Source organism: Barbus barbus (assembly GCF_936440315.1).
Source record: "Barbus barbus genome assembly, chromosome: 13".
Lineage (NCBI taxonomy): Eukaryota > Metazoa > Chordata > Actinopteri > Cypriniformes > Cyprinidae > Barbus > Barbus barbus.
This window is the reverse complement of record NC_136741.1, coordinates 6,728,422-6,755,215: the sequence shown is the minus strand read 5'-3', so window position 1 is coordinate 6,755,215 and position 26,794 is coordinate 6,728,422. Positions and strand designations below refer to the sequence as shown.

General features: G+C 37.4%; 3 protein-coding genes across 4 annotated transcripts; 2 read left to right on the top strand and 1 right to left on the bottom strand.

Annotated features, from left to right (window-relative positions):
• Window positions 1-5,595: 5,595 nt before the first annotated feature.
• LOC306879037 (cytochrome c) lies at window positions 5,596-8,711 on the top strand. Of its 2 annotated transcripts, XM_079431721.1 has the most exons (3): window positions 5,596-5,844; window positions 6,662-6,836; window positions 6,931-8,711. In XM_079431721.1, the coding sequence occupies exons 2-3, from the start codon at window positions 6,668-6,670 to the stop codon at window positions 7,074-7,076; spliced, it is 315 nt and encodes a 104-aa protein (XP_079287847.1). In that variant the 5' UTR covers window positions 5,596-5,844; window positions 6,662-6,667; the 3' UTR covers window positions 7,077-8,711. The 2 variants fall into 2 exon arrangements, with proteins under 2 accessions (XP_079287847.1, XP_079287848.1); XM_079431722.1 differs by lacking the exon at window positions 5,596-5,844 and having other exon boundaries at window positions 5,935-6,836; window positions 6,931-8,418.
• A 4,110-nt stretch (window positions 8,712-12,821) lies between these two features.
• Window positions 12,822-22,945, top strand: LOC306879663 (transcription factor NF-E2 45 kDa subunit-like). The gene is made up of 4 exons (XM_079432811.1): window positions 12,822-12,915; window positions 18,039-18,251; window positions 18,397-18,558; window positions 20,517-22,945. The coding sequence occupies exons 1-4, from the start codon at window positions 12,883-12,885 to the stop codon at window positions 21,729-21,731; spliced, it is 1,623 nt and encodes a 540-aa protein (XP_079288937.1). The 5' UTR covers window positions 12,822-12,882; the 3' UTR covers window positions 21,732-22,945.
• mtx2 (metaxin 2) lies at window positions 22,739-26,500 on the bottom strand. The gene is made up of 10 exons (XM_079432812.1): window positions 26,307-26,500; window positions 25,910-25,957; window positions 25,747-25,793; window positions 25,548-25,620; window positions 25,295-25,371; window positions 25,139-25,231; window positions 24,371-24,409; window positions 24,103-24,228; window positions 23,912-23,988; window positions 22,739-23,776 (listed from the first exon to the last, which is right to left on the bottom strand). The coding sequence occupies exons 1-10, from the start codon at window positions 26,344-26,346 to the stop codon at window positions 23,572-23,574; spliced, it is 825 nt and encodes a 274-aa protein (XP_079288938.1). The 5' UTR covers window positions 26,347-26,500; the 3' UTR covers window positions 22,739-23,571.
• Window positions 26,501-26,794: the final 294 nt, after the last annotated feature.

Sequence of the window (26,794 nt, the reverse complement as noted above, 5' to 3'; positions counted from 1 at the left end):
AATAAAACGCATCCTGTTACACAAAACTAAAAAAAATATTAGAAAATGTATCTAAAGTGATGCTTTTGTAACTAATATAACAACTTAGCCTAATATCACACACACTTTAATAGTCATTTTTATGTTAAGTTATCATGGCAAATGATTTATTTATTAGCAGGACACCAAACGGCAGCCTACAGTGAAATTGACCCACTGCTTAATGTTAGGTTAATATTGCACGATATTAGTTGTGACTACCTTTCACCTTTACATGACACTTTAACCCAAAGTAACTTCAACAAGACTACACCTGCACTTTTAAACAAGTGGACAATCTTAAATATTGTATCTTTGCTCATGGGCGTACTGTTTTTTTTTTTTAAAGCAAAGTTGCTAATGCCATGTGACTACTCACTGTAGATTTGCAGGAATATGACATGATAATGCTGACATGACAGTGCGTGCTGATTGGCTGTCAGTACCACAGGAACCTTCACAGGTGACTATTTTGAGCTCTGATATTCAAAGCATTAAACTAAGCACTGCAAAAAAGAAAGAGAGAAAGAATCAAGCCATAACATTTAGCCGCTAGAGGACACTCTTGCATAAAATAATTTTTTCACATAACGATACAGTACTACACTTGATCTGCAGGTGTCAGCAACATTTGAGAGGAAGAGACAGCACAGGAAACAATAAAATGTGTTGGAGGTAGAGGAAGTGCAGCAAGGAACACTAGGGAATAATATGGGAAGGACACAGTCACCTTTAAATGTAAAGTAGGAGTTTCTTGAGCCTGAGAGCAAAACTTGTAACAATGTAAAACCTAATATTCATATTATTAGCAATATGGGAACTTTTTAAGCTTTTTTGAATCTTGAGGCCAGAAAAAATTGCATTGGTTTATAGGCTAAATACCTAAAGGTCATGAGAGGAAATACTCTCGCAGTGCCTCTCAGCCTTTCTTTCACAGTCTTTGAGAACAGAATCAACACCTAGATCTCAGATGTTGTTTTATTAATAGACTGATATTACATTCGGTCTTCCTGGAGCTATTTATGAACTGGCCAACAGTAGAGGTGATAACCCTGTAATGACGGCTAGTTAGGAGAGAGGGCGTGCTGAATATGAAAAAGAACATGGCTTCAAAAGCAAGGATTTTTGTTCGTTGCTATTGCAACAGTCCACAAATGGTTTGTTGTCTTGGTAAGAAGGGCAGCAGTGAATTGAATTCAGAGGCTTGCAGTGTTGTAGCAGTTCAAGTAAAGGATAGGAGCAAAGATCTGGGATAGCATTTGACTGTGTTTAGTTGAGATGATGTTAATAGTGTTTTAAGACATTTACATTTTTCAGGCTGGGTATTACATTTCATGGCTCTCTTTTTGGTTTGTGTTGGGTCAGTGAGTTCATCTGAACATGAGGACAATTTAGTAATAATGAAATAAAAGGCCACTTAAATGTGTTTAAGGAGAGAGCACATTCATGGCTGTTTCTTGCCATACTTAAGTATACTTACCTTTTTCAAAGTAAGCTTAAGAAGTACACTTATTTTGAAGTGTTGACTAAAATACTAAACCACATGTAAAGTATACTTGATTATAATTTTAACTCTACTGTGTTCTTTGGTAGGCCTAGTAGATTTAAAGTTAATATTTTTAAATGCACTAATGTATTTATAAATATATTTCAATACATTAGGGCTGTAATCAACCAAAGAAAATCTTGGTCGACTGAAGTCCTGAAACGTTCGACTAAAAATCGACTAAAAATGACGTTGTGGAGAGAAAAAAAACGTACGTTACATTCATTAGATATGCACTGTGCTCAGTACTTGGTAGCCTTGTTGTCTGCCTAAATTAATTATAAATAAACATAAAAAAACTAATAGGCTATTTGCAGTATATTAAATCGTTTTTGACCTAATTATTTTGCACTGAAATGAGTCTGACACACGAGTCTGTCGTCTCTGACAGCGGTGCATCACGTGCACCTGCGCAATATCATAGCCTGTGATTTCTGAAAACAGTACTATGTTGTCAACTAGTGATATCACAAGAACTTTTGAGGAATGTGCAACATAATTTAGAAAATTATTTTTGTCATATGTTATAAGTATAACTGTCAGACACTATCATTTCAGCCGCTCTGCGCAGCTCGCACAGAGCGAGGCTGAAGATAAGAGCTCAGCTTCGCGGCTGAGACACGAATAGACTTAAAGCTTTTACTCTTAATAAACACAAAAGGCGCGTCCACTTTAATAAAAAAAAAGAATATTTATTAAACAAACAAGAGCAGAAACCAAATAAAGTGCATAACTGAAAAATAAAGCATCTTAGGCTCAAAACTAACACAAACAGTGGGCACAGCGCAATATTGTGAGAACTGAGAACTGATCGCGCGCTGTGTGAGAACTGATGAGAAAGTGGAGCACTTCTATCAGAGTGATTCCGCCTATCGCGCCTTCACTAACTTTAAGTTAATCAACAACGAATTGTGACTCCTGGGAAAAACGGGATGTCTAGTCACCCTATCCCTATAACCATTCAGTTGCTGAGGCCATTGTTTCAGATCGCTAGTTTGCGTTTTGGTAGCGTATCCGCCCACTGCGGCTGCCATACTGTGAGATATACAAACGCCCCTCATCTGATTGCGATCCAGTGACAGGGACGCACATTTTAAAAGACAAGACAGTCAACTTAGCCTATAGGATGTATTTTGAATGTCCGGTAGTCCTCAAATAACATTTTAGTCCCGTCTCGTCTCGTTAACGAAGACGCGCATACATTTCGTCATAGTTTTTATCATCAGATATTAATTTTATCTCGTCAACTTCTCGTCTTAGTCACAGAAAAAAGGTTCGTTAACGAATATTTTTCGTCGTCCTCTTCGTTAACGAAATTAACACTGGTTCTTTGGAAGGAGACAGCTTCTTGTTTTTACACTAGCTTATTATTAAATAAATAATATTCAGCATCAAACCTTCTAAAGCCTACTTATCTGTCTCTCTTCTCCAGTGGGTTGGGCTAATCCAAAAAAAGTGAAAACAATGGGGGGTGTTCTGAAAACAGACTGTTACCTGTGAAACAGGGGTGCTCTGAAAACACCCCCATTAGCAATTAGTGCTTTCCACCTGATGAAATGAGCGCGGCCAAACTGATGAAATGAGCGCGGCAAAAAATCGACCAATCAGATTTTTGGTCGAACCAGACCGTATCGACCAATTAATCGACTAATCGACTGGGATGTTACAGCCCTACAATACATGTCATCAAAGTTTCAATAGAAATAAAATAAAGTATTTTAGTGTACAATAAATGTTTTTCTGTACATTCAGCAGTATTTAACAATATTTCAAAGACAACAGAATTATGAAATTACAGGTACATCTAAAAAAAATAGAGTATTGTGAAAAAGTACATTTTTTTGTAACTTATTTCAAAAACTGAAGCTTTCATGTATTTTAGATTCATTACATGTAGAGTAAAACATTTCAAATATTTTTTGTTTTCATTTTAATGATTAGAGCTTACAGCTCATTAAAGTCAAAAATTCAGTATCTTAAAATATTAGAATATTTCCTAAGATCAATCAAAAAAAGGATTTGCAAAACAGATACGTTCAAGTTCTTTAAAGTATGTTCATTTATGCACTCAATACTTGGCCGGGGCTCTTTTAGCACAAACTCCAGCATCAGTGAGGTGTGGCATGGAAGCGATCAGCCTGTGGCTCTGCTGAGGCACTATTGAGCCTTCAGCTCGTCTGTATTGTGGGATCGACTGTTTCTCATCTTTCTCTTGAAAATATCCCATAGATTCCATATGGGGATAAAGTCAGGCATGTTGGCTGGCTAATCAAGCACATTAATATCATGGTCAGCAAACCACTTGGAAGTGGTTGTGGCACTGTGGGCAGGTGCTAAAGTCCTGCTGGAAAAGGAAATCAGCATCTCAATAAAGCTTGTCAGCAGATGAAAGTATAAAGTGCTCTAAAATCTCCTTTTGACTTTGGACTTGATAAAACACAGTGGACCAACACCAGCAGACGTCACGGCACCCCAAATCATCACTGACTTCAGAAACTTCACTCTGGACTTCAAGCAGCTTTGATTCTGTGCCTCTCCAGTCTTCCTCCAGACATTGATTTCCAAATGAAATGCAAAATTTACTTTTATATGAAAAGAGGACTTTGGACCACTGAGCAACAGTCCAGTTCTTTTTCTCTTTAGCCCAGGTAAGTTGCTTCTGACGTTGTTTCTTCAGAAGTGTCTCGGTAGCCCTTTTCCTGAAGACGTCTGAGCGTGGTGACTCTTGATGCACTGACTCCAGCTTCAGTCCACTCCTTGTGAAGCTCTCCCAAGTGTTTGAATCGGCTTTGCCTGAAAGTATTCTCAAGCTTGCAGTCATCCCTGTTACTTGTGCACTTTTTCCTTCTTAATTTCTTCCTTCACTCTGTGAACAGCCACCCCTTTCAGTAATGATCTTCTGTGACTTATCCTCTTTGTGAAGGGTGTCAATGGTTATCTTCTGGATCACTGCCAAGTCAGCAGTCTTCCCAATTATTGTGGTTTCAAAGAACAAGAGATACCCGGAATTTATACTGTAGTGATGGTCCTTTAATGAAACTCAAATGTAAATATTCTAATATTTTGAGATACTGGATTTTTGACTTTCATGACCTGTAAGCTCTAATCATCAAAATTAAAACAAAAAAAACTTTTGAAATGTTTTATTTTACATGTAATGAATCTATGTCAAGAATATATATAACATTTAGCTTATGACAGGTGTTATTTTCCCATACTGCATACAACCAAGTTCACATCACATCAGGAACCCCTCTGATACTAACTCAGAGCAGTCCTACCTGGTTAGTCAGAGTCACAATGACAAATCAAGTGTGTTCTGTAGGTTACATGACTGGAGGAGGTCTGTTGTTTTCACACGGAAAGGTCCAGTTATGACATTTTAATTGAACATTAGGGTGTCATCAGGATAGGAAGAGCAAAGGAATTTAGGGAATTGTCAGAAACAGAAACGATTTTTTTGCTAGACCTGTCATTTGTCATTCCTGTCAGTCACGTGAGTGTAAACCACCGTAATTATAAGCTTGTGAGTCATCTGTCGGCTTCAGGTGTTGACGGCGAAACCCCAGATAACTTGAAAATCAAGTCTTTGGACATTTCCCCGTGAATCGTACGTGCTGCGATGTAATTAAACTCCTGTCACGCAGACAAACGCTCATGTGACACAACGTCAGAGTCACATAACAGGCTACATGTGCTTATGGTCTGCTTGAGTCATTCCTACTTTGAGGCTTGTTTCAATGTGCACCATGAATATTAATTAACAGTATACTGTATGCTGATATAAAAAGCGCTGCTTAATGTTGTTATCAGGGTAACCACATCTTTTAACGAATTTAGATAGTTTCTCATTAATTAATGAATCATTATATAGAAATATAGGACGTTTAAAAAATAATATATTTTCTGAGAATAACTAGGAAATAACATAGTCATTTTATTGAAAATGTAAGCCATGTTTTCTCCTTCCCTTTCATTTACATGTCCAGACTCTGAACTCCGCTTTATCTAAACCGATTATCTCTTTAAAGGCACTGACTGTCACAACTCCATAGATGGATCTTCAGGGGAACAGCTTCGGGACCGCGACCAGATTCGTCGGAAAGCGACACGTGACGGCTCACGCAGCGCGTAATTGTGACGTCAAATACCAGAGCCCTCTCTCGCCTCTGAAATGAAGTGACCTTTCTTTTCTCCCTGATACAGAATCGGTCCGCCGACCGGCACGAACAGAGTACCGCATACCGCAAAATAAGGAGCTTCCTCACGCTGCCTGAAAGGTAATATTATCAGTCCTATTAAACCGACCGCGTCCGCCGCGTTGATGATCACAGATGTGACATTTAAACGAAAAAGAGGATTTTAAAGCTGTTCTGAGGAAGGGTGGCGTAAGGTTGCGTAAGCTCACCAGTAACGTTACTCTTCAAGAACAATTGTATGTCACGGAAGGAAAATACAGGGTTTAATAACAATCTCTGAATTTGTGTTATTGTAACAGGAGGAAGGCTCGTTTTTGGTAATTGAGCAGTAATAAATGTTTAGTAATTCATGAGAAAATGTGCTTTATAGGAAGCTAGCCAGATGTGGCTAGCTGTTAGCTTCCGCAACGTGAATCTGACGCCGGTTTACGACTTCTGCTCTGTTCTTCAGACATGTAACGTTATAGTTTATCTGAGAGTCTTCTGATTAGTTAATTTGGGATTTTGTCACACGATCATTAGTGGTAAGCTAGTTCTAACGAGCTATACCTCTGTGATTAAGGCTTCTTTTAATGAAGAGGATTTAAGGTTATCCTCGAATGAACATCTTAATACCGAGAGGTTTACAGATACGAATTTGCAGAGATTGGGTGTCATAGGAAACATAATCCATCTGCCTAGAAACCAGCAGAAGATGCTTTACTTCTAAATGGGTGGTGAACCCACCTTTTAAGCTATTTTAGACCTTGATTTAGTCGATTTATGTCTTGAAGCTTATGGGTTAAGCTTGTAGATGCTCCATCCTTGAATGACCTTCTGATGATCTGTCCGCTGTGCTTTAAACTGCTCACCCTTCAAATGCCTTTCTGCAGTGTTTTCACCTCTCCTTTACTTCTAGGTAAATATGGGTGACGTTGAAAAGGGAAAGAAGGTTTTCGTCCAGAAGTGCGCCCAGTGCCACACAGTTGAAAACGGAGGCAAGCACAAAGTGGGGCCAAATCTTTGGGGTCTTTTTGGACGCAAGACCGGTCAGGCAGAGGGATATTCATACACAGATGCCAATAAGAGCAAAGGTAAGGCTTACTGATGATGTTACAGTTTGTTTGCTTTTCACAAAATTATATAATAATAACAATATTTAACCTTTTTTTTTTTTACTTTTTACAGGCATTGTCTGGGGTGAAGACACCTTGATGGAATATTTGGAGAATCCCAAGAAGTACATTCCAGGCACAAAGATGATCTTTGCTGGGATCAAGAAGAAGGGCGAGAGGGCAGACCTTATTGCATACTTAAAGTCAGCCACATCATAATACAGTTGGAGAGCGAGGAGACGTCGATATTTAAATTAACTGTTTGTAGTTTGGCTTTGAATGTCTTTAATGATATCTATACAAAAGGTGTGACAGATCAAGTGGCCAGGATTATTAATTAAAACATGTGGCATGCTTCTAATGCCAGTCCATTTTAGCAGTGAAGATTTTCACTTCTTTGTTTGTCCAAGTAATGTTAAAATGAGTCGAGTTACTGCAGATCCCCAGTGTATCCACTGAGGGAATGAAAACCATGTCCCCTGGTTTCACAGGAGCTGTTGTACTTTAAATTATTAAATTGTACTGAACCCTTAGAGTATTTGTATCACAATGAGAGACTGAACAAGCAGCATGCTTATTGGTAACTAATTGAATCAGATGGATTTGATCTGTCAAATAAAATTTTGTCATGTCCATTCATGTTCTAATGCATTTGCCTGCTGATGTTGCTGTTTGTGCACTCACAATTTCTTCAGTTTTACCTTTTGAGTTTCAGTTCTCAATGTACCAAGCAGACCCTTTAGAGGGAGTCTGATGACAATGTACTTGAGACCTTTAAATTCAGTATATAAAGCATGAGGTATGCTCTTCTTCCTCTGAGAAATTCTAACAATTTCCTGGTAAAAATATGCGGTAAGAATATTTTCAAGATGGTTTGCCTAGAAATTTCCTAGAAAGTTGCTTTTCCTGCTGAGGTAGGTTGTACTTTTTTCTTTCTTTTTTTTAAATCATGACCATAGTTCAGTATAAAAGGTGCTCTTGGCTGAAAAATGAAAAAATTGCTTTATGTGCTCTCTTTTTCAGATTCATAACATCCAAATTACTGATTTAGATATAGAATAACAGTACTATCATTCATGGATGTAAGCACAGACACTTGATTTCATCTTTAGCTTGTAGTGACTGATTAATTGTTATATGTGACCTGGGTACTAAGGTCAACATTGTAGCTTCATGAGTAAATCTCCTCAGACAAACTTACCAGGAAAGACATAAAGTTTAGAAGATCTCATAAAGTAATTGCGTAGCGACAATGGCCTAACAGACCTTATCAGCCTCAGCTTTGATTGAACTTGAACATTAAACGTAGACAAGTGCAATACACATCAGAGAGCAAAGTACGAACAGAGATCCCTCAGAAAGTGCACAGCTGGTCTTATCCTGTCTGTGTTTGTCATTGAGAGGAACCCCTGCCAGACCTTGTATATCGTAGATGTAGCCAGTGTGTTAGGTCACAGTGTCAACAAATACAGCATCGTTGACCTACAATCTATGAGCAGGTTGTGGACACAGGGGTAGTCTAGTGAATGTGTCTGTAATAGTGGAATAAACATATTCATTGTCATATTCATGGTCCATTTTATCTCTTTTGTGTCAATTACATCAACATTCTCAAGGTGAAAGTGTCTGATACAGGAACCAAGATAAGTAATATGAATAAGACATGAGCTGGGAGGGATCAGAGGATGGTGCTGCCACAGAAATCCACTACAGGGCAGCAGTCAGCTATATTTCATTTTCCTTCTTTCTTAAAACTGTAAATGTTAGCCGCAATAAAAATGCAGGTGGAAACATAAAAAGTTGCAGTTACAAAACTCGCATGCACATTGGCTAATAAAGGCGTTATTATTCTTTAAGAGTCACGAAGTATTTTTACTTTTTAACAATAAATTTAAAATTAACCAGTGAAGGCAAAAATATTATTGAAAATAGTGCAAAATGTAATAATTCGTAAGAAATTAATATAAATTTAACCTAAAATAACTAAATGATGTTAATGGATGTTAATGGTGGGTCGTGAAATTTGAAGCCAAATATGACTATAATCAAATATGATTGCATTAAATGCAGCATACGTAACAACTGCAAAACTTTATTTCGCTTTTGGGCTTCAAGGATAACATTTAGAATAGTCAGAAGATTAGTCTCTCTGATGCAGTACACTTAAAAACTGTGAGAAGTTAGCATCTTTAAGTACATTATGTGCCATGACTGCCTGGCTTTTGCAAAAATATAAATTTACCTAAACCATTTCAGTTCCAGCAACACTTAGTAATATAAACCATTTTGAGTTGCAACAGAATATTACAAGCCAAGAAAACAAAATTGTACACTCACCAGCCACTTTATTAGGTACACCTGTTCAATTGCTTGGTAACACAAATTGCTAATCAGCCAATATGGCAGCAAATCAATGCATTTAGTCATCTAGATGTGGTGAAGACGACTTGCTGAAGTTCAAACCGAGCATCAGAATGGGGAAGAAAGGGGATTTAAGTGACTTTGAACATGGAATGGTTGTTGGTGCCAGACGGGCTGGTCTGAGTATTTCAAAAACTACTGATCTACTGGGATTTTCACTCACAACCATCTCTAGGGTTTACAGAGAATGGTCCGAGAAAGAGAAAATATCCATTGAGCGGCAGTTGTGTGGACAAAAAAGCCTTGTTGATGTCAGAGGTCAGAGGAGAATGGGCAGACTGGTTAGAGATGATAGAAAGGCAACAGTAACTCACATAACCACTCGTTACAACCAAGGTATGCAGAATACCATCTCTGAACACACAACACGTCGAACCCTGAAGCAGATGGGCTACAGCAGCAGAAGACCACACCGGGTGCCGCTCCTGTCAGCTAAGAACAGGAAACGGAGGCTACAATTCACACAGGCTCACCAAAATTGAACAATAGAAGATTGGAAAAACGTTGCCTGGACTGATGAGTCTCGATTTCTGCTGCGACATTCAGATGGTAGGGTCAGAATTTGGTGTAAAGAACATGAAAGCATGGATCCATGGAAAGCCTTGTCTCAACGGTTCAGGCTGGTGTAATGGTGTGGGGGATATTTTCTTGGCACACTTTGGGCCCCTTAGTACCAATTGAGCATCGTTTAAATGCCACATGACTATTGTTGCTGACCATGTCCATTCCTTTATGACTACAGTGTACCCATCTTCTGATGGCTACTTCCAGCAGGATAATGCACCATGTCACAAAGCTCAAATCATCTCAGACTGGTTTCTTGAACATGACAATGAGTTCACTTTACTCAAATGGCCTCCACATTCACCAGATCTCAATCCAGTAGAGCACCTTTGGGATGTGATGGAACGGGAGATTCGCATCATGGATGCGACTGCATGGAAGTTGTGGCCTAATGGTTAGAGAGTCGGACTTGTAATCCGAAGGTTGCGGGTTCGAGTCTCCGGCCGGCAGGAATTGTAGGTGGGGGGAGTGAATGTCCAGCGCTCTCTCCACCCTCAATACCACGACTGAGGTGCCCTTGATCAAGGCACCGAACCCCCAACTGCTCCCCGGGCGCTGCAGCATAAAATGGCTGCCCACTGCTCTGGGTGTATGTTCACGGTGTGTGTGTGTGCACGTTGGATGGGTTAAATGCAGAGCACGAATTCCGAGTATGGGTCACCATACTTGGCTGAATGTCACTTCACTTCACATGATGCTATCATGTCAATATGGACCAAAATCTCTGAGGAATGTTTCCAACACCTTGTTGAGTCTGTCACGAAGAATTAAGGCCCTTCTGAAGGCAAAAGGGGGTCCAACCCGGTACTAGCAAGGTGCACCTAATAAAGTGGCCAGTGAGTGTATACTTTCACACTTGTGAAATATGCTTGACGGTGTAAATAAGAAAAACAAAACACTTTGTTCAAAACATAGAAGATTTAATAAGTTCCAAAATCTGCAAGCTGTTACCATGGCAGTATTATGAGTTATAAATACTTCATAAATACTTAGCATTCATTGTTGACCGGATGTCTTTTTTGTATAATGTTCTTCATGCTGTTAATATTTTTTATATAATTTCTAAATTACAGATTTTAATAAATACTAGTAGGAAGGATTCAGCTAAAAAAGGTCCATTTGTTGTCAACATTTGAAATACTGACAAAATTATGTTAACAAAAAGCATATTAATCTGTTAAAGTATAAACTTAAACCAGTCATGGAACTTGTAAAACCAAGCCTTTATTTTCTTGGGGATCAATAGAGATTTGACGGGTGGAGCTTCTAAAGCAAAGTTCTGTAATGCACTGACCACACACTCACACAGCCAGAGTGGACCACAGAACTTTCCCCGAGGAGCCATGGTTGAATGTGTGTGTTTCTCTGTATAAGTGTGTCCATATGTGCATATTATCTTGTGTGGGTATGCAACTTTGGAAGACGAAGCCTATAAGCCTTTTGAAATTCTAGATTTGTCTTCAAAATGTATCAAACATTTACTGCAATCATTTGGGCTTCAGTCAGTTCGCTGGCAGTTGCCTTGAGAAGGTTACCCACTGAGGACCAATCAGCTCCTGAGGTTCCTGGGAAGTAAAACACATGTTAGAATTTATGTCCACTCTCTAGAATGAGCTGACGTGTCTCCATGCATTAACAACTTCAAACTGTTGCAACAATATTAAGGAGAATGCTAATTTGACACAGCCTGTAATGGAGGTCTTATTTTATACAACCCGCAAATATTTATTTAGTCATGTTGAAACAAGAAAAAAAACAAATTCAGCCAAGATATGCAATATATGGAAACATACACATATACTTTTTCCTCCTAATGTAGGCTATAACATTTAAATTCATCAATTCAGTTTTCAGAAGCATATTTAAGAATCAACAATGTACATACTGGCCTACATCTGAATTTGTAAAGAGCTGAGAGCTGTTGTGTAAAACAACAGTCATCCATGTTTTTGCACAGGTTCTCTGCTCAGGTTTTATATCCAAAACTTCTCAAATTACTCTGTTAAATAGTTTAAGCTTGGCATCACTTTAAGTACAGCCTAAAGCAGTATAATTTATTGCGCACGCTTTTCTGAGTTTAATGCATCACCTCTAAAAACATAAACTAGAGTCCAGAGCCGCTAATGAAAGTTTAATTCTGGACTGTAAAGTGTCTGCTTACCTCACGGCTGACCGGTGGCTCTCCTGGCTGAAGCAGACTGAATGCATTGCTGGACCCCCTCTCTCTCTCTCCGTCGCTAAAGGAATGTCGACGTGGAGCTGCCAAACGTGAACGTGTAGGGTGCTCATGAACGCGCTCGTCGGAGATCTTCTCTGAGCTCGTACCCTTGGCATAGGTAGAGTGGGCATGGTGCTAATCACAGCTACCTGTCACATTTCGTGGCGTGTTGAAAACTGAGGGGGAAGACATTCTTGAAAGACGGACAATGCATGATTCATCTGAACTTGTGTTTAAATACATTATGTAAATTGTTTTTAAAAATTATGTTTAACATTGTACACTGTGCTTGTCTAATATTGGGAGCATTTCATCAAAACAAAAGATTTTACCAGGCCATTAAACTTGTATTAAATAATTTTTACGTACCCTAGTTGTAGACTCTAAATAGAAAATCAGAGCAAGTAGCAGTTATTATGCCTTTATTTTAAGTTTTTTTAAGTTAAACTTTGCTTTTTCGTTCGTGACTTTGAAGATTCGAGATAAAGTGTGAAGACCCGTTTCATCAACACGATTATTGATGAGGAAAACGGTTGTAATTTAAAGGCATGTTGTAAAGTGATGAAGGCTTGTCTAGTTGAATTGAGAACTGTTATTGGTCGATACTTTTGTAGGCGGGTCAATGTTAATATTTGTGTTCTACTATTTGATTGGCTGATGGATGGTTCCTGAGTTTGTTATCTGCTCTTTGATTGGCTGATGGAGATTATGGGCGTGTCCTGTCTGTATTTGGGTCGTTACACACGCGTGTCGTCAGATTTGATTCAGAAATATGCTTTGCTGACGCTTGTATTAGACATCCATCAGACAAGACTGAAAGACATGGACGACCCTTCAGCTCAGTTTCAACACGAGGTAAGTTTAAAAAACAGTACTTTGATAAGAAACCAAATATATTTTGTCAAACTTTACACCTTGAACTGGGTTCATGTAAATACAACTGATGGAAAAGGACTAATTTGTTTTTTGAAGTCCCATTTTTGAAGTAGGTTTTTTTTGTGTAATTGTAACCTTATTGTAGAATTGCTGAGATGATGTTAAAAGTTACCTGTGAAATGTATGAAGGTAAAAAATAATTAAAATAAAAAGGACAGAACTGGCCTGTTAAGAATGATAAACTTACTAAAGCTTTGCAGTTTTTAAATGAAAGCCATCAAGTATTATTATTTTTTTTGGCATTTTATATTGCCTACATGCAGTTTGGTCTTTTTTGGTTACCTTTACTGTCATCATCATCAAGTAGTGTGTATATACTCTGCCGTTTGGGATCAGTATGTTTTTTAAAGCTCATCAAGGCTGTATCTATTTGATCAAAAATACAGAAAAAAAAGTAATTTTGTTAAATATTATTGCGATTTAAAAATAAAAGTTTTCTATTTAATATACTTTAAAATATAATTTATTCCTGTGAAGCCAAGCTGAATTTTCAGCATCATCATTTCAGCATCGTCACATGATCCTTCAGAAATCATTCTAATATTCTGATTCATAATCAATGTTGGAAACAGTTATGCTGCTTAAAATTTTTTGAGACCTGTGATACTTTCTTCAGGATTCTTTGATAAATAAAAAGTTACATAAATAGAACAGTGTTTATTAAAAATAGAAATTTTGTGTTACGATATACACTACTATTCAAAAGTTGGGGTCAGTCACTGATCTATATATAATGTTCTCTATTATAGATCAGTGGGGTCAGTACATTTTTTATTTCTTTTTTTTTAAGAAATTAATACTTTTATTCAGCAAGCATGTGATAAATGGATAAAAATTTACAAGCTTGGTAAATTCACATCCAGCACTCGTACCATCAGCACTGGAGCTCCTCAGGGCTGCGTACTCTCCCCACTGCTCTTCTCCCTCTACACCAACGACTGCACATCTAAAGACCCCTCTGTCAAGCTCCTGAAGTTTGCAGACGACACCACACTGATTGGCCTCATCCAGGACGGTGACGAGTCTGCTTGCTTACAGACAGGAGGTTAAGGAGCTGGCTGTCTGATGCAGTCTTAACAACCTGGAGCTCAACACGCTCAAAACTGTGGAGATGATCGTGGACTTCAGGAGAAACCCCCCTGCTCTCCCCCCACTCACCATTATGAACAGCACTGTGACTGCAGTGGAGTCATTCAGATTCCTGGGCACCACCATCTCTCAGGACCTGAAGTGGGATATTCACATAGACTCCATTGTCAGAAAGGCCCAGCAGAGGTTGTACTTTCTTGGCCAGCTGAGGAAGTTCAACCTGCCACAGGACTTGCTGAAACAATTCTACTCTGCCATCATTGAATCCGTCCTCTGCACTTCAATAACTATCTGGTTCAGCTCAGCTACCAAATCTGACCTCATAAGACTATGGAGAGTAGTCTGGACTGCTGAGCGAATCATTGGTCCAACCCTCCTCATTCTCCAAAAACTGTACTTATCCAGAGTGAGCAAAAGGGCTGGTAAAATCACTCTAGACCCCTCACATCCAGCACACTCCCTCTTTGTACTGTTACCGTTTGGTCGACGTTACAGAGCTCTGAGCACCAGAACGACCAGACACAGGAACAGTTTCTTCCCTCAGGCAATCCATCTCATGAACACTCAACAATAAACGTGGAACACACAACTATAATACATTATCTATTCACCACACTCACTTATTTTATTTTTATTTTCTCATTTCTAATTTGCACATACTTGACCTGTACATACATAGTTGTCTATATTATATATTGTGTTTTTGCTGCTTTGTACATTGCCTATTTGGATATTTGTATATTATTCTTTTATTATCTGTGTCCTGTCCTGTTGCTGTTTTTCTGTTGCACTGTGGAGCTTCTGTCAAGACAACAAATTCCTGGTATGTGTAAACATACTTGGCCAATAAAGCTCATTCTGATTCTGATTCTGAAAAGTGATAGTAAAGAGATTTTATTTTGAATAAATGATGTTCTTTTTAACTTTTTATTCATCAAAGGAAAAAGTATTGCAGGTTCCAGAAACATATTAAGCAGCACAACAGTTTCAACACTGATAATAAATCAGCATATGTGACCCTGGACCACAAAACCAGTCTTAAGTGTCAATTTTTCAAAATTGAGATTTATACATATAATGTAATAATGTATATAATGAATAAATAAGCTTTCCATTGATGTATGGTTTGTCAGGATCAAACAATATTTGGCCGAGATACAACTATTTGAAAATCTGGAATCTGGGGGTGCAAAAAAATCGAAATATTGAGAAAATCACCTTTAAAGTTGTCCAAATGAAGTCCTTATCAATGCATATTACTAATCAAAAATTAAGTTTTGATATTTACGGTAAGAAATGTACAAAATATCTTCATGGAACATGATCTTTACTTAATATCTTAATGATTTTTGGCATAAAAGAAAAATGGATCATTTTGACCCATACAATGTATTTTTGGCTATTGCTACAAATATACCCCAGCGATTTAAGACTGGTTTTGTAGTCCAGGGTCACATATTAGAATGATCTCTGAAGGATCATATGACACTGAAGATTGGAGTATTTTTTTTTAAAATCATATAACCCCAGACAAGTGTATTATCATAAATAAATTATGAGTAGTGAAGTTAGTTTGAAGGTCTAGCATAGGAACCGCGTATATTGATGTGACGATATAAATTAAAGTATATGCACATTTGATATATATTCTTAAAAAATAGCAATTAGAGCATAGTTTTGAACTGCAAAAATAGTCCTTTTTTGTACAACGTATTTGAATATTGGGCTGTAATGGGGAGTGAAAAACTTGATGAAAGGCCTGATGTCTCTGTAACACTGGGGCTGGCCACCCACATAAAATTGGTCTCAGCTGTCATGAATTCAAGTAACTGGGTTGGTTAAATAAACATTTCACTTTGTGCACCTGATCCAGACACACCCAAGATTGCACTGCTGTTTTAGGGTGGGTTGCCATTTACCCCAATGAGAAGAGTTAATTCATAAATCACTTGTCTTTTATGCACACAAGGCTCTATCAGCCTGTCTACACTTTAACACAGTTGCATCATCACACACCCAGCTGTAGGCGTGTGTATTCACCTTTCACTCAGCTTACCTTTATACCTTCTTTCTCCCAGTTATTCTTGTTCTGTTTTTTTCTATTATCTGATGAATTGTTTTCCCTTAGTTGCTCACTGAACTAAATTCACAACCTCCTACGTAAGCTGGAGCATTTATTTACTTGCGTGACTTCAGTGAGAGCGCAACCAGTTCAAGGTCTTTATGACTGACTCCATTACAAATGCTATGCCCATCGCTTAGATGTTTTGTTTGTGTACCAGCATATAAAGTGTGCTCACTCAGAGGACCGCGGTGTCATGGCCTTCAGGTTAACACATGTCCATTCCAGCTTTGCTGTTTCCGTGTAAAAAACTGGAATGGACATACGCCGATTATAGGATCTGATAGTGGTAAAATATGCTTGAAAACATTTTTAATCACAGACATCACTGTGTACAGCTCTATATCTCACCTTGTACACCAATGGCAATATCTGTCACTGATAGTGAATTAAAATGACAGGAAAAATAGTTTGCAAATTAGGCTTTAAACCACAGTAAATGACAAGCTGACTCCTGTTGTTCCCTAATGTGTGATTATCTGAGAAGACCAGTACAAAAAAAATGGCAGTATATTAGAAATAAACAACTTTTTTTTTTCTTGGCCACTGTAACATTTTGTTTGCTCACTGGGGGAAACATAATTTATTTTGAACCCCATATGACAAAAACAATTCTATATATTTTAATTTTTTAAAATACATTTCAAAATAGCCAAAAATATATTTGCTATACTATGTTTAAATATATACATTATTTTGCAATATGGGATACTATAGTTAAACAGTGGGAAATAAATTAACCTGAAATGAATTGATCTGAATTCTGAACTGAACTCAAAGGTCTGTTAGCATTCCCATTCAACTCAATAGCAGTTGTTCTGTTTTACTCCCATAAGTGCACAGTTTAGATCCTGCCATCTCTGCTCATGGGCTCATTCAGGTTTTTTTTTTTTTTTTTTTTTTTTTTTGCGCCAATCACCTAAGCCATAACTGGATTCATGCCAACCAGCCAAACATTTACCCCTTGTTTGAACTGATCTGATCTGCACTGAAATGAACTTGTCTGATGTGAACGGATCTAATCTGAACTGAATTGAACTTACCTGAACCTGAACTGAAATGTTTCTATTTTCAGTTCCACATCTGTAATGTGCACCATAGATGTCACTGACATTTACTTTGAGTGGAAAACAAAGAAGAGACATACTAAAGCACTTTATTGGTCTAGTTTCGTATATCAGGCTCCCTAAGTGGCAGTACAACCTCTGACCATACAATCAGGGCTCATAAATGCATTGATTGCCTTTTTATCATATCAAAAGAAGTAATTACACGTGATCTTACATCAATGATTCTCAACCTTTTTGACTCCAAGGCCCCACATTGTCCACAATGATATTCAAAGTCACCATAACTTTTCCAGTCGTTCATAATTTACTGGTTGATGTTTACAAATATGTTTTACTAAGTTACTAGATTCTTGTAGGCCTATATTCATTGTTATTTTTGCTTTTTTATCATTTTAGGCGGCCTTCTTTGAAGATTGCTCATAAGTTGCCTAATATGTTGTTCAGTTTAATTGGTTTTGTGCATTGGTTCTGATAAGGTGAAATTAAAGCATGTTTTACTGTATTCATAAAATAAAATGATCCACCCTGATAGTGTGTATTGTTATGCCATGCTACACCAACCTGAAAAGTTACAGGTGTGTTTGGTAAGAAGGCACCTGCCAAGCAAATGAATGTGAATGCAAATCGCGCACAAAAACATGACTGATATTGTGAGAGTTCACTGAAAGTTTATGCAAACATGCTCGTATTGTAATACCAGTGTGCACAGCCACATACAAACATGGTCAATTGTCTGTTTTACATGATGTCTTTCTGTTTAGGATTTGATTGATATTTTATGGAGGCAGGATGTCGATTTGGGGGTTGAGCGAGAGATCTATGATGGATGTCTTCAGCAGAGAGAGGAGATCACAAGAGCAAGAGAAAGAGTGTTAAAAAGAGAGCGAGAGCTTGAAAGGATAATGCAAAGGTTACAGAAACTAGACAAGGAAACTGGAGAATTTTTGCCTAGTCCTTCATCTGTGAACTCCCAGGTGACCATTTTATTAACTACACATGTAAACAAATAAACAGTGTGCATCCCTAATATTAATAAATCTCTCAAAATAACACCCGTGTGCACATTCACACTCTCTATTATTTAGTGTTGCTTACAGAGCTATTTTCACCATGATTTAGGCTGTGTCCTTCTCAGAGACATTGCATTCTACAGTGTTGACTCAGCATTCACCTGTTACCCAGAATCCCCTGCTGTCTGCACTGCTATTCTCTCAGAAGTCTCAAAAGCCTCCTTCTCAAGAGCAGGCTTTTAGAGAACTGCTGTCACTGCCGGACTTACAGGTACTTATGTACACAATGCAGAAAGATGTATAGAGACATGCCTGAACTGGTGCATGGTTGGCATTTCATTTTGGAACAAATATTCTTTCTTGCAAGTTTACAGACAAAATTACATTAAATTTGGGTAACTTTAAATTGTAAGAGGCTCTATGGTAATTATGAAATCACAGCCACTGAATTTAATAAATCATAAATAAATCAGCACATTCTTAGTAGAGTTGCCTTTCTACCTTAGATAAAAAATAATAGTGAGCATTTAATGATGGTTTAAATGAAGTGTAAAAAACATTAAAAGTTAACATTGACAGATGCCTAAACTGTTGCTGGTAGCTACCAAACAAGATAAGATCTATATTTCAATATTTTATTATTATTTCTAGGGCTGGCCTCATCTAAATATTTTTCTGGTCGACTAGTAGTCGTTCATTTTAAGCATTAGTCGATTATTAGTCGCATGTCTATTAATAAACCATATAAATCATAATAATGAGCCTTTAATTGCCTACATAGCCTAATAAGTGTTCAAGCGCACGCGAAAAAAGCTTGCCACAGCGCACCGGTAGATTTAGTAATTATGAATGTGTCAGGGAAAAACAGCAAGGAGACTATTAATGTTTTAATAATTTGTTGATAAACTAGTGCTTTCTTTGTGTTTGGCTTAAGAGATGAAGTCGCCGACACTGACTCGTCGTGCACCTTTATGCATGTTTCATACGGATTACATAATCTGAGAATATTCGTTTTCTATTTGAATTGGTTCAGTTAAAAGTAGACATTTCACTCTCTATATATATATTTTTCATGAGACCGAGACGGCAGAAAGCAGACGCTGTTTGCTTTATTTTACAAAAGCGGAATGTTTTGTTGTTATTGTGAGTGCACACAATTAAACGTAGAGTCTTTACAGATTCAAAAGATGTATTACTTTTATCTGTCTGAGAAGAAATGACAGAGTATTTTAAGAGCAAGTGAGCGCACCGGCACCTCCATCTGTCCTGCAGTGAGCGCGTTACTGTTCAGCTTCAACACTCCGCACAGACACTTTGAATAGTGCACATTTTTCTAGGTTAACATTAGATTGAGCGGCCATGTAAAGTTGCAACTACATACATATTTCAGATGAAAAGCAATATTTGAGGTCGATGAGTGAATGATAGGTGAGTGTTTGGATGTGAGAGAGAGTGGTCTGATTCAATGACCAAGTCTGGCAGAAGTCAGCAAAACGGCTAATATTACTTAAAACAACTTTAATACTGTTTTTTTCCCCAAGTGATAAAATGGCCACAATCACTTCAGAACACATTTTGTGTTAAATTCAATATTTTGATCTGTCTTACCAAATAGGCAAGGCTGCATTTATTTGCTCAAAGCTACAACTAAAACAGTAATATTGTGTAATATAATTACAATTTGAAATATCTGTTTTCAATTTTAACATATACATAATTTAATTTTCAGCATCATTACTCCAGTTTTCAGTGTCACATGATCCTTCAGAAATCATACTAATATGCTGATTTGCTGCTCAAGAAATCAATGTTTAAAATATTAAATACTGCTTTAATATTTTTGTGGACACTGTGATATATATTTTCAGGATTCTTTGATTAATAAAAATTATATTTTTGTTTCAGCATTTATTTGAAATTTTGTAAATGTTTTTCATGTAACTTTTGATCAGTTTAATGCATCCTTGCTGAAAAAAATATATATAATCTTTCAAAACGTATTAACCCCAAAGCTTTGAATAGTAGCGTAAATATTTTAGTTTACCATGTACTGCACATTTGCACTTAAATCTCTCCAAAAAAATAAAAGTCTCCAAAAATGTTAAAATGTATAATGTGGAGGTTGCAAAATATTAACATACCTCTTTGTAAACTGCAAAATAAAATGGATCAAATGTGTTCTTCACATAAATGTATTTAAAAATTACTAATATTTTGTTTCTCTCTTAGTTTTATTTGGATGTCCTGGAGTCTGAGGGCTCCAGCTTGCCCCTAGAGGATATCACCGAAATCTGCCACCAGAACCTGCCCGAGCCACAGAGTGAAAACTCAATAGATGAGTTATGTGGCGTTACACAGACAATATCAGACTCTTTTGAGGTTGCTCAGCCTTTGTCATGCATACCCTCTGATCCTGTAGAGATCCTGGAAACATGCATACAGACATTCTCAGATCCAGGAAATCCTACACCTTCACCTTCACCTTCAAACACAATTTACAGCTTCAGTACCCCTGAGAATCAAGTGATTTTACCTAAATGCAACATAAACTCAAGCGATTCAACCTTCAGTGAGTTTTGCCCATATACCATCAATACCAGTAAACCTGAACAATTAAATAGTGCACCTGGAAGGGAGGCTCCACAAACGCTTTTACAATTTGAGGAGCGCCACGTTCTGCTGGGGTTTAATGACTCTGCTTCTGTTGGCTCTGTGGATTTAGAGACATCCCTCTACGCTGCTGACACCTTAAGTAATGGCCAATCAGACAAGGATGAGCTGGAGAGTATCCAATCAGATTACACCGATCTGCTGCCTTTATCTCTACACTCTGATGCTGTGGAGGCAACGCTGTATGAAACTGTTACGTCTGCACAACACCAAACTCAAAATGAATCAACACCTAAATATTCGCCTCAAGCAAATCCCTTAACCACAAGCAGAGCTGCAGGTGTCCGGCGCGCATGTCGTGATGAACAGCGGGCCCAAGCCATGAGTTTGCCGCTTAGTGTGCATGACATCATCACCCTGCCCGTGGAAGCATTTAACGAAGCCATCAGCTCTTGCAAACTCAACAACACTCAACATACCCTCATCAGAGACATTCGAAGACGTGGTAAAAACAAGATGGCAGCCCAGAGCTGTCGCAAACGAAAGCTGGATAGTCTCGTTGATCTCGAAGAAGAGATTGAGGGGCTGAAGAGGGAGAAGGAGCAAATCAAGGAAGAAAATGAGAGAAACGCTAGAAAACTTCATGAGACGAAAGAAAAGCTCAGGAAACTTTACAATGAGGTGTTCAGACAGCTGAGAGATGAACATGGAAACTCCTACAACCCTAGAGAATACAAACTACAGCACAGCACTGGCGGCACGGTTTACCTGCTGCCACGTGGCACAGCCAACAAGACAAATACACAGATGGTGGATTTACCTTTTGCTTTATAATAAACCTGAAGTACAGCAAAGCTCTTTTGGTGTTTATAACTTTACAAACCAGGGACTTTAGTTTTGGGATGTTGTGGTCTTGAGGAATCACAATGTTTGTGTCTGGCATTCACATTCATCTCCTATTGATTTTGTCAAGGGAGGTTGGTTGAGTGACAATTTATCCAGTTACATTAGCGTCATCCCCCAGCCGCTGTTTTCAGTCATGCAGTACAGCTACTGTCTACTTGAATAGGGAAAGAATGAAATCTCCAAAATTGATGTCAATGTTACTTTTAAATGACAATAAAATCAAACAAATATGGTATTATAAATTTTAGCTTGACTCATGAGGCTGATCCAGTTAATGCAAATACATACATATATACTGTACATATACATATATACTGTGTGTGTGTATACATATACGCACACACACAAAAGTGTTCAAAAGTTAGGTGTTGTTAAGGTTTTTTAAAGTCAACTTTTTAAAAGTCTTTTGATAAACATGCATTAGAAACAGTAACAACTATGAAATATTACAATTTAAAAATAACTTTTCTATTTTAATATATTTAAATATGTAATTTTTTTTAGTAATGGCAACAGAGTCTTCAGCAGCCATTACTCCTGTCTACAGCATCACATGATGCTTCAAAAATCAAATATGCTGATTTGGTGATTAAGAAAGGTGTAGTTATTATGAAGGTTCAAAACAACTGTGTTGCGTAATATTTTTGTAGAAACAGCGATACATTTTTTTTTCTCAGAATTCTATGATGAATAGAAAGTTGATCAGGTTAATTCATCCTTGCTGCATAATACCAAATTTCTCTTTTACTGACCCAAAATCTTTGAACAGTATATATAAAATATATGTGTGTAGACTTATGTATATTCATCTGTCACACAAGTTTGGAAATAGGCAGAGATTATTTATCGACAACTACAGAATTTGACAGATTATATGATGAGATTCTGAATAAATTAAATATTCATGCTATGTTGTTGGAAACTGTAAGATTTCTTGGAGGGCTGTCTAAAATACATATTCAGATGGAAAAAGATTTGATGCTTGTACTGTGTATCTAACTGCAACAGACAATCTGTTTTATGAATACTTGCGTGTTCTAATTAATAAGCAAGTTTTAACCGCATTATTTTGTATTCAAATACTCTAAGATTGTCATGTAGTTCCAATATATTTAAATCCAATAAAAAACTGTTTAAAAGCTAAATAATGGCTAAAAACAATGTATTCACTGAATATTGAGTATAGGCTAGGACTTCAATTTAATGCAGCATTAATACACCCTCTGCTGGAACAAATAGAACACAGCAACATTATGCCAGGTGTTTATCTGCATCAAACGACTGCCTCCATTCAAATGTTTAAATTACATATCTTATATATTAGAACACGTTTGAACTTTGCATGAACAGAATTCCTCATTAACACAGAAACTCGAGTCTAAACTTGAAGTTTATTATACTTCATAGTGTAGGCACTTTCCATGTACACATCATTTTAGACAAAGGCATCACACAGTGGGAAAAAAAAAGATTTACATCAACTAAATCTTTACATATACGAAATCTAATTCTACTGTTGCAGCAGGCAAGTTCCTGTTATGGCATTATGAACAGACAAAGACGTGGTTTGGAACTGTGTTGGGAACACTTAAATATTCACAAACTTCTATTTAATCTCCCTCCTACTGATCTATAGAGATGGTTTAGCCTCAACAAAACTAACAATGTCATCTTTTAATGCACATAGGACATTAAATATATCAATAATTTCAGCCAGATTTATCACTTCAGATCAGAGGAGTGAGAAATGTTGGGCAAAGTGTGCTGCTCAGGGTAGTGAGCCTTTGGAATGGCGCGAGGCTCCCGACTGGCTCTCTCGGTCATGCTCCTTAAAATAAGTCTGTTCAATACGATGGCAGAAAGAAAGCAGGTTGGTGTAGGACTTAACCTTTTCAGCAAGCTCGTCGTTGGACAGTTGTGTGGTGAGTATGGTGAAAAGATGACCAAATACCAGAGCATCTAGTTCAGTTGGCCTGTGACATTGAAAGTACAACAATTAGTTAAGATAGCATGTAATAACTGAGTTGTTACATGTCTGTATGTGTACAGACATTCAGATCTCACTGATGCTCAACTTCTGAATTGTAGTGTATGTGCACAAAACGTACTGTTTGTTGAAAAAGTAGTGCTGTGTTCCCAATCGCTGGGACAAGGCCTGACAGCACTGACTCGTATCTTCATACACCTGAGATGAGGAAACAAACACAAAACTTTATGTTCCGCACATTGATGAAAGAAAAACACACAAACTGACTTGGTCAGTGAATTATACTTAATTTATCTGCACACAAAAACATACCTGCTCCAGGCTCTTTCCAGACCATCCAATTGCGTTCATCTTCCTCCGTACCTCCCACTGCTTCTGATAGGCCAGAATGTGATTGAGGGGCCAAGAATAGGGACTACTGTATCGTGGCCTAGAGATCTAAACACACACTACCATTAAATATATACCATGATGTTATATATTTACATATCTATCTATATGTGGACATGTAGTGCCACTGATGTCATCTTTGTTAATATGATACATAAGATTTGGGAACATCCTTATACATGACACATACCTCTGCAGCAGTATAGTCATCACACCACTGGATATACAACTAGAAAAAACAGGCAAAGTTTCACTAGTCTGCACAGTTTTTCACTAATTATGTAAAGATATAATTCATATAATTATAGAAATCCACAAGCAAATATAAATAATGTGCTTTTTTGTTTTTTGCATCAATGTATCAGATTTTTTGTATATGGAGACCATTCAAAGGTTTGGGGTCAGTAAGGTTTTTAATTTTTTTTAAAGAAATTAATAGTTTTATTGAGCATGGATGCATTATATTGATCCAAATTTACAATTGTTACAAAAAGGTAACATTACATTTCAAATAAATGCTGTTCTTTTGAACTTTCTGTTCATCAAATAATCCTGAAAAATGGATCACATTTCAACAAACATTAAGCAGCACAACAACAATATTAATAATAGTAATGTTATTTATTTTAGATTATATAAGTATATTAGAGTAATATATTAACAGTACATTTGAATGATTTCTGAAGTTTAATGTGACACTGAAGACTGCAGTAATGGCTGCTAAAAGTTCAGCTTTACCATCACAGGAAAAAATTATACTTATATAAAATTAACTATATTGTAAAATATATTAAAATAGAAAAGAGTTATTTTTGTAAAACATACTTCATTATATTACCCTTTTACTGTATTTTAACCAACTAAAAGCAGCACTGGTGAGAATAAAATACTTCAAAACAAAATTATACAGACCCCAAACTTTTACAGGTTTTGCATGCTGATGTGTGCAGGTCTGTACCTCTGCAGTCAGCAGCATGTTATTGACCAACTCCATGTAAGCCTTCATCTCTGCCCTCTGGACATCATCCAACCCATCACTCAGAGAATGACCCTATGGACAGCAATGTCAGCCAACAGTCAAACATTGTATTTGTTTTTAGAGTGAGTGTGATACCTTTGCTTTTGCGAACTGAACAATCGGCCCCAATTCTGACACAACTTGATTTCCAACGTGGATGAAAGGAACCTTCCCTAATAAACAGAGAGGAAGAGACATTTTAGACATACGAACAAACTCTAATAAATACATTCAACCTGACAAAGCCAAATCTCTTTACCACCACCCTTCCAACATAAGATAAGACTAAAAAAAATAAAACAAAATGCTGAAAACGAGTGACTGTTAAGTAAAGACTTTGGTTGCTCACCTGACGGTGACATGTATTCAGCATTGGCACGGCAGGACACCAGCACTGGCAGGCCACACATCCTCAGAAAAGTCTGGAAAACAAGAATAACTTCACTAACAAAAACAAGTGACCAATACATTTTTATATATTTGTGCTTCAAGTTGCCAATGTGAATTGGTGTGTAAATTGACAAAGTGATTAAGGCACTACTTTTCACCTGAACGGCCAAAGAGGATGCAGAATCTGACAGCAAGATTTGATCCTCTGTACCAAAAAAAACATTAAAAATATAAATGTGCGTTTCATTTGACATCTTTTGTAGTTCAGAGTGCATTCTAAATGTATAAATGAATAAACAGCCTCTTTTTTGAATCACTTACCCTTAAGAGGTTGATACAGAGTTGCATTTTCAGGCCACGGCTCAGCAGCTGCAATAAAAAAAGCATGACATGAACAACTGATATTTCACAAATAATACTGCATATCTTTCCATTTTTTAGAAACTCGGACCCCAAAATATCTATCGACGCTCTAACATCAAGTTAATAAACATTTAGTGGGTTTCTTTATCTTTGACCCTGACAGTAGCGCTGGAAACAACAGAACTGTAACAGACTCGTAAACAGAAGTATTGGCTTAGTTCTACTAATACGCAGAGAAATTAAACGACTGTGTTGAAGGTAAATACCGATTATCATCCTGACCTGCCCATCTCTAGCACAAAACACTAACACAGCCATATGGACTCGCTACATGACACACAAGCCAAAACATTACCTGCAATCTGAGAGACGAAAGCCTCTGCAGCAAGAGACATGGCGGCGCAGAGCAAATCTACTTTAACCGAAGCACAATAACTGATGGAAAAACTGAAATGGCATTTATTTCCCACACAAGGGCAAAGCAAGCTCCTGTCCCAGTCTAGTGACGTCACCCTGGAGTTTTTCCTGCTTTCTAGCCAATCACGGTCCTCCTTCTTCTTCTTTTTATATTTTACGGTGGTTGGTATCCAGCGTATTGGCGCATTAGCGCCACCTTCTGCAATCACGGTCCTCCACTTCCGAGAAAGTGGATTTTTTTTTTGCAACATTATTCTTAGAACCTTTTCCTTTCTTTTTTAAATTTAAACCTTTGATTCCGGTTCTGTATATTTTATAGCTATGTATGTGCTAATGTCTTTTATAGTGGAGGAGCAGGTTTCTGCAAGCGGTCATTATGGTGCCATTAGAACTCAATATCCTTCTCTAGAACTGCGCGCGGACAGT

Coding starts and splice junctions, on each gene's coding strand:
- LOC306879037 (XM_079431721.1), top strand. CDS start 6,668: ATGGGTGACGTTGAAAAGGGAAAGAAGGTTTTCGTCCAGAAGTGCGCC. Junction 6,837..6,930: donor AGATGCCAATAAGAGCAAAG/GTAAGGCTTACT, acceptor TACTTTTTACAG/GCATTGTCTGGGGTGAAGAC.
- LOC306879663 (XM_079432811.1), top strand. CDS start 12,883: ATGGACGACCCTTCAGCTCAGTTTCAACACGAG. Junction 12,916..18,038: donor CAGCTCAGTTTCAACACGAG/GTAAGTTTAAAA, acceptor CTTTCTGTTTAG/GATTTGATTGATATTTTATG. Junction 18,252..18,396: donor CTTCATCTGTGAACTCCCAG/GTGACCATTTTA, acceptor ACCATGATTTAG/GCTGTGTCCTTCTCAGAGAC.
- mtx2 (XM_079432812.1), bottom strand. CDS start 26,346: ATGTCTCTTGCTGCAGAGGCTTTCGTCTCTCAGATTGCAG. Junction 24,410..25,138: donor ACATGCTGCTGACTGCAGAG/GTACAGACCTGC, acceptor TGTTTTTTCTAG/TTGTATATCCAGTGGTGTGA. Junction 23,777..23,911: donor CACTACTTTTTCAACAAACA/GTACGTTTTGTG, acceptor TCAATGTCACAG/GCCAACTGAACTAGATGCTC.